Source organism: Lathyrus oleraceus, chromosome 6 (genome assembly GCF_024323335.1).
Source record: "Lathyrus oleraceus cultivar Zhongwan6 chromosome 6, CAAS_Psat_ZW6_1.0, whole genome shotgun sequence".
NCBI classification, from domain to species: domain Eukaryota; kingdom Viridiplantae; phylum Streptophyta; class Magnoliopsida; order Fabales; family Fabaceae; genus Lathyrus; species Lathyrus oleraceus.
The window spans coordinates 387182919-387195292 of NC_066584.1; the positions used below are offsets into that span (position 1 = coordinate 387182919).

At 30.3% G+C, this 12374-nt stretch overlaps 1 protein-coding gene across 3 annotated transcripts; it reads right to left on the minus strand.

The window, feature by feature from the left end:
* Positions 1-1388: 1388 nt before the first annotated feature.
* Positions 1389-6247, minus strand: LOC127092071 (uncharacterized). Of its 3 annotated transcripts, none has more exons than XM_051030857.1 (6): positions 6047-6243; positions 5613-5963; positions 5407-5527; positions 4881-5311; positions 3322-3640; positions 1389-2880 (listed from the first exon to the last, which is right to left on the minus strand). In XM_051030857.1, the coding sequence occupies exons 3-6, from the start codon at positions 5512-5514 to the stop codon at positions 1642-1644; spliced, it is 2097 nt and encodes a 698-aa protein (XP_050886814.1). In that variant the 5' UTR covers positions 5515-5527; positions 5613-5963; positions 6047-6243; the 3' UTR covers positions 1389-1641. The 3 variants fall into 3 exon arrangements, with proteins under 3 accessions (XP_050886814.1, XP_050886813.1, XP_050886812.1); XM_051030856.1 differs by having other exon boundaries at positions 5613-5967; XM_051030855.1 differs by lacking the exon at positions 5613-5963 and having other exon boundaries at positions 6047-6247.
* Positions 6248-12374: the final 6127 nt, after the last annotated feature.

A 12374-nucleotide genomic window follows, 5' to 3' on the forward strand; every position in this document is an offset into this window, starting at 1 on the left:
ATAACCCCTTAAACATTCAGAGGCACAACTTGTTTGGGGAAAATATTAGGGTGCACCATATCTAATGAAAAGAATTACCACAAAACAGTAAATTAGCACTACTGCTGAAAACGGGATTAAAAAATGAACCACAGACTGATATCGGAAATGCATTTTCGAAAAAGTTCATACACGTTTCGGAGATACATTTCTAGAAAAAACGCTTGTTTTTCAGACAAAAACATGATTAATATGAGCAAGGGAGGTTAAAATAAATAATCTTTAAGTGAAATTATATCTTCTTTTGCTGCATTTGATGTGATGGACCACATGATTTGAGATTTGGAGTGAAAAAGTGGATTGAGAATGGAAGGATTTTTGGTGAAAGTTTCCAAAAAAAAAATAACAATGATTGTGTGATCATACAATTTTATGTTTTATCAGATTATTCCAGAGATGCATCTTCAAAAATATCTGACACACAAAGGTGATAGAATATTTCAAAAATCCACTCAAACTTTCAAAGATGCATTTCCAGAATTTCCAATGAACCAATCAGTTATGAGTGTTTTCTTGAAATATCCCGAGATATATTTCCGGAATAAAAAAACTCAATTTATAGGATGTCACTCAGAATGACATACGATGTGTGTGCATTAGATGCATCCAAAAATGTATATCTAAAATATAGGTGTATTAAGAAGAAATCCTCCTTTTATTATTGCAATAAACCAAAAATAAGCCTAAATTAAAACTTCATCACACTATACAAAATATTTATAAATAAAAACCTATCTCCAGCTCAAAGCAACGTAACACTAAATTTTTTATAAAAAACATTTATCAAGTAGAAAAAAATAAAATAAAATAAAATCGAATTTTTATCTATGTTAAAATTGATCTTTCTAATGTATAAAAAATGTTTTTTTAATCTATATGAACTTTATAAAAACTAAAATAAATATTTTTTTTATCTAATATTCTAATTACTAGAATTTACTTTTTAAAAATAAATAAATGAAAGTTGCAGGATCAAACTCATCTCAGCAATGATATTAAGTTTTCTACGATCGAATGAATAATGTTAAAAATACATTCATCAATGCAGCTCTTCTATTTGACCACTAATTGTCAAATAAATCTGTCTTTATTCAATTTTATTAAATAATCTCTATTTGTATGAACAATATCAAACCAAAAATTTAAAAATTTAGAATTCTTATTTTTTCAAATATTATAGAAAAGAATGAAAAAGAATATTGAACAATAGTGGAGAAGATTGATAAACAACATCAAAACAGAAATTTAAGAATTTAGAATTCTTGCTGGTTCAAATATTAGAGAAGAAGAATTCTGAAAAATGTTTACACTGATAACTAAAATAAAATATTAATAGAATCAAAGACATATTTGAGAAACCTTGCTAATACAAGGACCAATTTGATAATTTATTTGAGTGCTGCATGCAATATGAACAGACCGTACAAGTAGAAGATTTTATGATATTTTGTCACAAAATAAATATCATCACAATAAAACTAGAGGGAATTCATAGAATCACCTGCAAAATGGTCCTTGTACATACATGATACAGGACAATAACATTATCGCTCTAACAGAATGGTCGAAGCTGCTAGCAAGCTATGGAATTATATACAGGGTTCATCTTAAATGGTCACCATGAAATGAGAAAGGATCGTCATGGGGAAACCCAACTGTTCTACTTGAATAAGGTTTTGAAAGTTCACCACCAAATGGCATCTGCGGCGATTTTGGCGATGTAATATGATAGGACGGATTGATGGGAAATGAGGGATACATGGGTTGGCTAGAATTGGGCGGGCCTCCTCCATTCGAGGATGTAATGTGATAGGACGGATTGATGGGAAATGAGGGATACATGGGTTGGCTAGAATTGGGCGGGCCTCCTCCATTCGACGATGTAATGTGATAGGACGGATTGATGGGAAATGAGGGATGATACATGGGTTGGCTAGAATAAGGTGGGCCTCCTCCATTTGAAAAGGGATCAAAATGGGACTTTTTAGAATCAGATATCGGCCCATTTTCCAAGTATCGGGTCGCATGAGATTGATCAACTGCAGATAAGCTCCTTGCTGCGCCGTGATAGGGATTGGTGATAAATTGACCATCAGAAGTTCTAGACATGCCTCTATTATAATGATAAAGGTTTGAACCAAATCCAGCAGTTGAATCATGAACACCAAATCTAGAAGATGCTTCATCAGAAAAATCTGTTGGTAGTCTGAAGAGACCAGAAAATCCAACAGGGATTTCAAATCTACCCTCACTTTTACCGACAAAAGTAGATGGTTTAATGGCTTTACTACTCTCTACCAGTGGCAACCTATTAAGCTCATGCTGTAAGGATGTCCTAGCTTGCTTAAGTGATTCAAGTACCCCATTGAACTCATGAGATTGTTTGTGAAAAACTAATGCATAGAGATCATTTTTGTTTCTTGAAGCATCATCCTTTTGGTGCAAACCACCCTGAATAACATTCGGAAAAGATGGCTTGGAACCGGGGTGACCATGGCCGCGTGGATCGTGATTGTTTGTCTCAGAAGACTGATGATTATGATTTTTTGAGCTCTCATTTCGGTTTCCACTAAGCGGTGAATGTGACTTTTCTTGACCAACTAAACTGGAGGTTCGGAGAGTTGAGTTATTCTGGTTGTTGTAACCTCTTGTGTCATCATGTGATTTCGGCATTACATCTCTGGCCTCAAATTTGAATACTTCAGATGATTTGACACCTCCGGGCTCTGATTTATACTCTTGAGCATTTGGTGTGACCACTTTAGAAGAGTATGGAATCTGATCCTTGCTTTCCTCTTTATCTTCAGTCATATCCGAGTGATTCCCCGGATCATATGAATCCTAGAAAATTTATGACACAAATCAATGTTTTGAGACTAAGGTAATTTTAAATGGGAAAGGAGTGCAATAGAGAACCAACTTTAAATAATAAAACCAAGCCAAAACTCCACCAAGGGTCTTTTAACTTGGCTTAAGTTTCTTAACTTAAGTTTCAAACAGATCCTGAATCTATTTTTCGAGTCAAGTTAATCATTTTTGTATTAAAAAGTCAACACAATGTTGGACCAAACTGAAACAGTAAAATTTAAGATCATAGGAAAACCCTTGCATTCTGTCAGTCTGTCTAATGAAAGGAGCAACTTTTTGAAAGTTAACACCAAACTATATGAAGCCTAAAATTCACATTTCAACATTCCTACCAATGTCATACATAAAACAACCAAACACCAATAGGTTGTAAGAAAATGCACATGGAATATGGTAAGTCCAGGAGAAGCATACCGGTGTTGTGCTGTTTTTCTCTCTAAATTTATCTTCCCACTCTCTCTGAGTCTTCTCCATTGCTTCAAACTGGTCAATAAGTTGAGCTTGGTGTTCAAGTGCCTTTTCCATGTCCTCCTCTCTTCCATATTCATCTACGTGGTGATTTTTGTTCACTTGGTTAACCTCTGATTCATCCTCTTCAGGAATTTTAGACTCTATTCTCGGGATGTTAGACCCAGCAATTGAAATCTTTGGATATCCTTCAGAAGAGGAAACAAATGCATTTTCGTTGCAGTCATCATTGACAGACTTATCATTGGATTCCTCCATCGCTGACCTGAGAAAACTCAACCCATATATTTAACTTTATAAGCAATCAGGAACAGGAAGATAAGTGATTAAAGAGAACAATAAATAAATAAATAAATAAGGAAAATGTTAACTTGTGCACATGTTATAGATCTCAATAAAAATATTCTCTTAAAAGTCGTGCATTCAATTGTTCAAAAGTTTAAACATTGTCATGTTCACTACAAATTTTCTACTTTTAGTTTCCTTAACATGTGCCCTTAAGACAATAAATAAAAAAATAGTTATGCATATCTTGGAGTTATAGCAGAAAGGACCCGATTATAAAAAATTTAACGGACTCCATTACAAGCTTAATTCTTATTAATATTTATCCAGCTTCATATTTTCATCAAACCAATGGTTTTCTGAAAGATTCACTTCCTTAAAGGAATAAATGAAACAGAGTCATCAACATATACACCAAAATAATTGTCAAACATCTACCAAGATAAATATGCTGAATCAACAGATGTTTCCGTGTACGAGAGGTTTCCGCAAACCTCTTTTTCAGTCAGATTTTATTGTTTAGCAATAAAAAAAGAGTTCAATTGTGATGCTCCGGAGACCCTAAACCTAATCGCCTTTAAAACTGAAATCCTCTTAACATTCCAACTGAAAAAATGTAGACTAATGATAAGCGTATGAACAGAGGTCCTCCTCTATTCTACAAAAGAATGTGCTATATGACCTATGATATTGTATGGGACAAAATGTTGGATACTAGAGAATCAACAAGAAAGTAAGTTTTGTTTGCGCATCTAAAGAGAAGGCTTGTCGAACCGCCATTAGGAAAGTAAATAAGATGAAGGGTTTGCTAATAATTAGAGATTGAGGGAAACCTAGAAAAACTATAGGCCGGGCCATTAAGAAGGATTTAGAACATTAAGAAGAATGTAGATCAAATAGATTGTCTTTGTCGTTAGTTCGGTCATTAGAAAGAATGTAGATCAAATGGATGTTAGTTAGATCATTAAGTCATAATTTATGACAATATATTAAAATGTCATTTAATCCACGTAATCAACCCTGCCAAGAGGGAAAAAGCTTTGGTTGCCATTAGGAACCGCCCATAACAAGTCAAAAGAAAATAACCTATTGTAAGCTTAGCAACTATTCAAAGTGGAGTTAAAACATGTTAGCATTATGCTTGGATTCACAGGTCAATAAATGAGTTCATACACCAAATGCACATAATAAACAAGAGGAAAAAATGTTTAGACACTCACCTGTTTAGTCTATGTCTTATCTTGCGACATGACTTTCCATGGTGATGCTTAGGAGAAGAATTGGCAGATGAAAAACTGTTTTGCCTTCTCATATTAGAATTCTTGTATTTTTCAAGAGATCGGGGAGAATCATGACGTCCTTTCCAAGACAAACTTCTAATGAATACCGGTGAAGAATTCATACAAGAACCATACATTTCATCTGACCCATGTTGTCTCCCTTTTGAGCCTGTATATCTCTCACCCTCTTTAGAAGAATCATTACTAATACCAGATTCACAAGGAATGTCAATGTCTGAGCTTGAGTCTGACTCTACCGATGCATCACTTATCCCTTGATCCTCCAAAATGGCAAGAACATCTGCAGTGGCCTTCTCAGCCATCTTCCGTTGAAGAGTCACCGTCCTAAGCTGTTCCTCCAATTCCACGACCTAATCATTTTTTTGAAAAATTGAAGTTATAAAAGATATTAAAAACGATCACAAATTTTAGACTTCATGGACTAGCAAACATAAACTTAGCATACCTTTTTTTCCAATTCATCCAATCTTTGTCTAGCACTCCTTGAGATAGACCTTTCAGAAAGCAACCTCGCTCGCAGGAATTCAATAGTCATTGCATTGGAATCCTCCATGGAGGAAGTAACCCTAAAAGACGCGTATTTAATTAATATAGCTCAACTGAAGATCTACTACAGAAGGAAAAATGAACAAATACAATACCAATACTAACCTCCTAACAGACAAATCTCAAACAACTTCCACTCAATTATCAATTTACATAGAGAAAATAAGTATAGACGAAGGACCTACACGGTGACATCATTATCTTCCTATTTTTTACTCTCACAAAGTCCTAGAATGTGATGTGTCCACTATCCAGTAAATTGGTATCAAAACTTGAATTACAAAACAACAACAATCAAGCCTTATCACACTAAGTGGTGTCGGCTACATGGATCAACTTTCGTCATAATATTTTTATCTAGTACCATACTTCTATCCAATCGTTAATAGCTTCTCTTATAGTTTTTTTAGGTCTTCCTCTACTTCCGGTACACTATTTGACAGGCGGAATTTCAACCTATCTATCAAAAACATAACCGGGTGAAGGGAGTATGATAAACACGTGAACATCAGAAATTGAATAAGGGTGAGTGAAATTACCTCTGATCTTTCGGATCGAGCGCGGGGTTTTGCATGATCATGAAGAAAGTTTCAGCTCCAGATTGACAGTAATCAGCAAAAGCGCGAAATCGAGAGTGAAGAAAGGTTTGAGTGTGATTTGAGTGGAAAGAGAGAAAGGGGTTGTTGAGTCATCTGGGAACGAACGAACGAACAAAGGAAGATTCTTTCTTTCGGGCACCATTTAATTTAACCCAACGGACCCCACCTTCTCCCCTAATTTCACATTTCTCTCCTTTTTTTTTTCTTTTTTTTTTTTAATTTATTTATCATCTTTATTATTATTAAGGAGTAATTTATTTATTTATCATTTGTGGTTTTTCAGTCAAATTAGTTAAAATAAAAAATGTAAAAGATATGGTAAAAAATTAGGACATTACAAGATTTGATAGATTATCATATATCATGTCCTTGATTCAGTGTTTGAACGGACAATGAAATATAATAAATTAATGATAATTCTTTTATATTTTATCTTTTAAATTATGTTTTGTTCTAGAAAAAAGATTTTGTTCTAGAAAAAAAAGATTTTATTCTAATTATAAATTTGATTTTCTTTTTTACATTTGAAATCAACAAAACAAACAAGATAAAAAGGAATGAGATTAATTACTAAACAGTAAAAAGTTTTACAGCGTCGATTCATCAACACCATCCGTTTGTATTATTTTATAGATTTTTGAAATAAAAGTCAAACTCCTTTTCATATCCGACGTCTATGATTAACTGATGGTGTAAAATCTTTTTACACTGTCAATGTATTTCAATTAAACTCAAAAGAAATTATATAATATGTATATTTTTATTATCTCATTAGAATAAAAGTATAAAATTGATTGAATTTAGAATAAAAAAATAAAAGTTATAAAAATATTATTTTTTTGCTATGAAATAATAAGAAAGAAGAAAAGATTAAAGAGTAAAGAGTAAAGAAATAAAGATTTGTATTGCATTCTTCTCAAGTGTGTCATTTATACGGTAATATAAGTCTTATTTATATGATATATAAGTTGCAAGAACATGAATAATATTAAAAATACAAATACTAAATACATTTAATCATAGAGTTAAAGTATATTAAATTATTAGGGAAAACATACATCAATATTAACTATTATTTATAACACTTTCCCTTTGACGTCACTTTACTAAAAAATACTCACTTAAAAAATATAATGAAGGGAAAATAGTACAATTTCCTATAAATGAGAAGTGCCTCATTAAAAATCTTACCAAGAAAAATCAGTGGGACAAAACCACGATGACGGAAAAAAGAGTGCATAACATATTTATTTCTCCCTCTTGTGCATACATTTATATATGAGACGATATTCTTGTAGTAGTTGCTTAAAAAAAATTCTTGGAAGTGACTTCATGTAGTTCTAATAGTTATGCAAGATTTGATGAAGTTGTTGTCATGAGTTGTACCTCTACAAGTAAACAAGTGACATATTTGTGAAGAAAACTCATGTCCATTGTTGTTAAGATAACGAAGTATATGTTTGACTTCGTTCCAATGTCTTCATGTAGGTGAAGAAATATATCTTGCTAATAGAGTAATATAAATTGATATATCGTGGTGTGTATAATTAGCAAGATAGATCGGTGCTTGAATTACACTGAGATATGATACTTATAATTAGCAAGATAGATCAAGACCAATTAGTTTTTCATCCTCATCTCAAGGTCTAAAAGAATCTTCTACACATTCAATGATCTAATATCATAGGGGTACACGACATACGAGATTTATCCATATAGGAATGTCTTAACACATTTTCTATATAACGTTCTTAATGTAGAAATATTATACTATCCAAATGCTCAATTTATAAACATAGACATAACTCTGTTTTTTCTATGTCATTTATCTCAAATGGTTTATTTAAGAGATTTATAGCTTTTGGAATCTCTTCAGAAGTTTCAATATTTTTATGTCATCCACATAGGCAACTATTATAGAAAATGATTTTCTAGATCTTTTCAAAATAATACAAGGACATATGAAGTTATTTGTATATCTTCCCCTTAGCAAATATACACTGAGACAATTATAGCACATGTGTCCATATTGTTTTAGTCCATAGAGAAACTTGTTTAATTTGATGAAATACCTTTCTTGAGATCCAAAATTAGGTATCTCAGATATATTAAACCCTTTAATGAGTTTCATGTAAATGTAACTATCAATTGAGACATACACATAAGATGTTACAACATCCATCATGTTCAAATTAAGTCATTCGTGTGCTACAAGGTTAATTAAATATTAAAAATTGAATTGCATCCACTACCGGTGGATATGTTTCATCAAAATCAATCTTAGGTCTTTGTAAAAATTATTGAGCAACAACTCAAGCTTTGTATCACACAATTTCACAATTCTTATTTTACCTTTTCATAAAAACTCATTTATCTCCAATTGGATTCACACTATGAGGTATTCGGGTTATAGGTCCAAAATCAGGTCACTTGTAAAGTGAGTTTAATTCTGCTTCAATTGAATATGTTCATTTTGGCCAATTCTCAATTTGTCTACAATCTTTGATAAACTTTGACTCATAATCTTCATTATCATTATCATCTTTAGCGTTATATTGGGTACAAAGACATTGTCAAAATAAGATAAAATAACTCAAATAACCAACTTTTTCAAATAAATATCCAAATTAACCCACATTCTCAGGTATTTCCTAAACTAACTCACTTTCAAAAAAAATCAACACAAAGGTGACGTCAATTCAATTGACGATAGTGTACAAAAATTAAGAGAAGTCGCCAATTCAATTTGCGATAGTGTATAAACACAGCTGTCGTCAATTGGATTGACGACTCCTCTTAATTTTTGTACACTGTCGCTAATTGAATTGACACCACCTTTGTGTTAATTTTTTTTTGAAAGTGAGTTAGTTTGAGAAATACGTGGGAATGTGGATTAATTTGGGTATTTATTTGAAAAAATGAGTTATTTGGGTAAAATTTTCTCAAAATGATATAATAATATTTTATTTTAAATTGTTAATTTGAACTTCTGGTTCACACTCTCAGCTGCTTGTTCTCCCTCATAATATTGAGAAAAATAATTTATCAATTGATAATCATCCTACTAGGCTTCAAATAAGTATCTAATTATTGGAGTACGAGATTCATATAAAATACATTTTCTCAAAATTCTTTTAAAACTCATCTTAGCGTACTATATTGGAGCAATTGAATAATCATAACACATCCAAAAGTTTACTTAGGTGAGACATATTAGATTATTAACCTAATACAATTTGCAAGTTAAGGGGAGAATTGTCTTATATTAACTTGTTGGCTTAAAGTGAATAAATATCTTCATATTCATATTTTGTGTTTCAAATATCTAACTTAGACTTTATGATCTCAGAAGTATAAGCCATACAATTAACTTTATGATCTAATTTAGTCCTTTTTCTATGAACATATGCTACAAGATGTTTAATATCAATTTTAATAATATATATGATGCTTATTAAGAAAGTTATAAAAAATCAGAAATTGATATCTTGGTCTGAGAAAACAACTTTACAAACATATATCATAGACTATGTTTGTAATGTTTGTATAAACAATAAAAATCTGAATCACAATTATGAGTAATTTTTTCAGATATTCTTAAAATTATATTCTTAATTTTGCTATTACAGGAGCATATTCAAGAAACATAATAATTTATCTTTTAATTTTCTTTGCTCTAACTTATACTTAGATCAAATTGATTTTATCAAATTTAATCGCATTCTAATTATTTAGTTCTAGTGAAATTCAACCACAATTTACTATGACAAAGGTCAATAAAAATTATAAACCTCTAGAGATGTTTAAAATTAAATCATTAGTTCTTCAAGAACTATCTCTCACATACTATGACAAAGGTCAATAAAAAAATTATTTGTTGGACAGTTATTCATGAATCTTTTAAGAATTCTTAAGGAATCCTATATTATATATCTTCAAATAAAGATAATTATTTTTTCGTACAATCCTTCAGGGATACTTCATTGTATAGTTATGAAGAAGATGATAAACTCTAACGATAAGAACTACATAGATGATTTTTGTTAAGAAATGTCATAGTATGTGAGCAATATTTATTTTAAAACTCTTAACTCTTTAGGAATTATATATCATAAATGATCTTCGTGATGATCAAAAATAAATTATTCTTTGCACAATCCTTTTAGAATGCTGCATAAAAAAATCTTCAAAATCATGTCACAAATCTTCATATCAATAAATAAAAATAATTCTTCAAGCAATCCTTCTGAGATATTTTAACATTATTCATATAATTCTTCCGGGATATCTTAACATTATTCACATAATCCTTCTGGGATGCATTTTATTCATGCAATGCAATCCTTTAGGAATGCATGAAAATCACAATTGATATTTTTATAAAAATTAACCGATGATTATTTGATCAATCCTTCTGATATGATCTAATATTAAATTTTGAGTTCTTTGTGAATTATATATCACGAATAATTTCATAAATCAAGATTAACATTTTAAGATTTTCAAATCCTATAGGGATGCTTAAATATACTTCAAGAATTCATCAATTATAGACAACCTTAAAAATATAATTGTGTTAACTAAACAAAATTTTCAATAAAGTTTTATACAAAAACATAATAGATTAACACATTAAAATTTAATCTACAAGATGAAGAAAAAAATATTACAAACTTACTCGATAGAGAAGAAACAAAATTATGCAAATTGATCATAAAATCACTCAGTTGGTTAGAGCATCGTACTAATAACAAAGAAAAAAAAGATTAGAGAGCAAAGAATAAAAATTTGTATTGTATTCTTATCAAATGTGTCATTTACATTGCAATATAAGTCATATTTATAGGACATTGCAAGAACATGAATAATATACCGATATCAAATACATTTAATCATAGAATTAAAGTATATTAAATTATTAAGGAAAACAGACATTCATGTTAACTATTATTCATAACAAATTTCATTATTATTATTTAATAAATTAAATATATTTGGCTAAATTATAGTTTTTGTCTCGCTAATTTGTCCAGCTCACGAAATCAATCACTTTATTTTATTTTTAAATAATTTTGATCTTCATCACCAATTCTAATATAAAGAAAACACTAAAGTGATTTTTTTAATTAGTGACAAATACTTGATGGTGTGTAATGACACAAATGAATTTTTAATTTGTCATATCATTTTTTTAGTTAAACTAAAACAAATTATTTAAACAACAAAAATGAAAAATACGACATTCATCGTGTTATTCCATTGTTTTATACCTTTGCCATAAGTTCTTTAATCTTATTTGTTGTTATCTACATTCGACATTCAATCATCTCCATTTATTTAACTCATTTGTATCCCTTCTAAATGACATATGAGTCATTGCAAATATCTAACAACCTTTCTCCTTTTAGGAGGACAAGGATACATTATTATTGTGTGTTGGATTCACCATTTGTGACTGCACAAACACTTCTGAATTCCAAGAGGAACTTCTACGAATGTGGGTTGTACAAGGTACTAGTACATCTTAATCTCTATTTTTTTATTTTATATATTCATCTTCTCAATCCCTAATTTTTGGATAATCTATAATTTCCAAATATTTATTATGCATTCCTTTTGTGTATTATTCCATTACAAGGAATGAAAAGATTTTTATTTTTGACTGGTGTGATCATCGGATGAGAGAACTTTCATAGGAAGTGAGTAATTAACCTTTAAAAAAGGTTAATGATTTGAAGAAGCATGATAGTTTAGAGAAGAAGATTGATGATAATTTGAAGATGAAGATCAAGTTTTTAGTTTTTGTTTTATTTTGGGTTTTGATCATCTTGTTGATCACACAAAAATCTTGATTGGCCAGTGTAATTCTGCATTATTGGGTTTTGATTATGTCATTGTGTTGTTGTGTTGTTAATAGTTTAATGTAATGTTGTTTTTAATTTAAGGTAATTATGTTAAGAATTAATGGAATGATGTGATGTTATTTTGATCATTGTGGTATGTTGTTATACTACTAAACAAAAATTGAATATGCTAAACTAAACTGAAATTGTTATGATGTTAACATTTTTGTAGTAATTGAGTTAAATATGACTTATGTTGTTAACATTGTCAGAGTGATTGAGGAAACACATTAAACCATTTTGTTAATAAAAGAATTACTCACAAGTGCACTATTACACAAACAGGATTACTCACAAAAATGAAGTAATCCTTTTAAACATGCACATATTTAAACTAAAACAAAAAAAGATGATTTATTACACAC

Coding starts and splice junctions, on each gene's coding strand:
- LOC127092071 (XM_051030855.1), bottom strand. CDS start 6,087: ATGATCATGCAAAACCCCGCGCTCGATCCGAAAGATCAGAG. Junction 5,312..5,406: donor TGGATGAATTGGAAAAAAAG/GTATGCTAAGTT, acceptor AAAAATGATTAG/GTCGTGGAATTGGAGGAACA. Junction 3,641..4,880: donor ATAAGACATAGACTAAACAG/GTGAGTGTCTAA, acceptor GAGTTTTCTCAG/GTCAGCGATGGAGGAATCCA.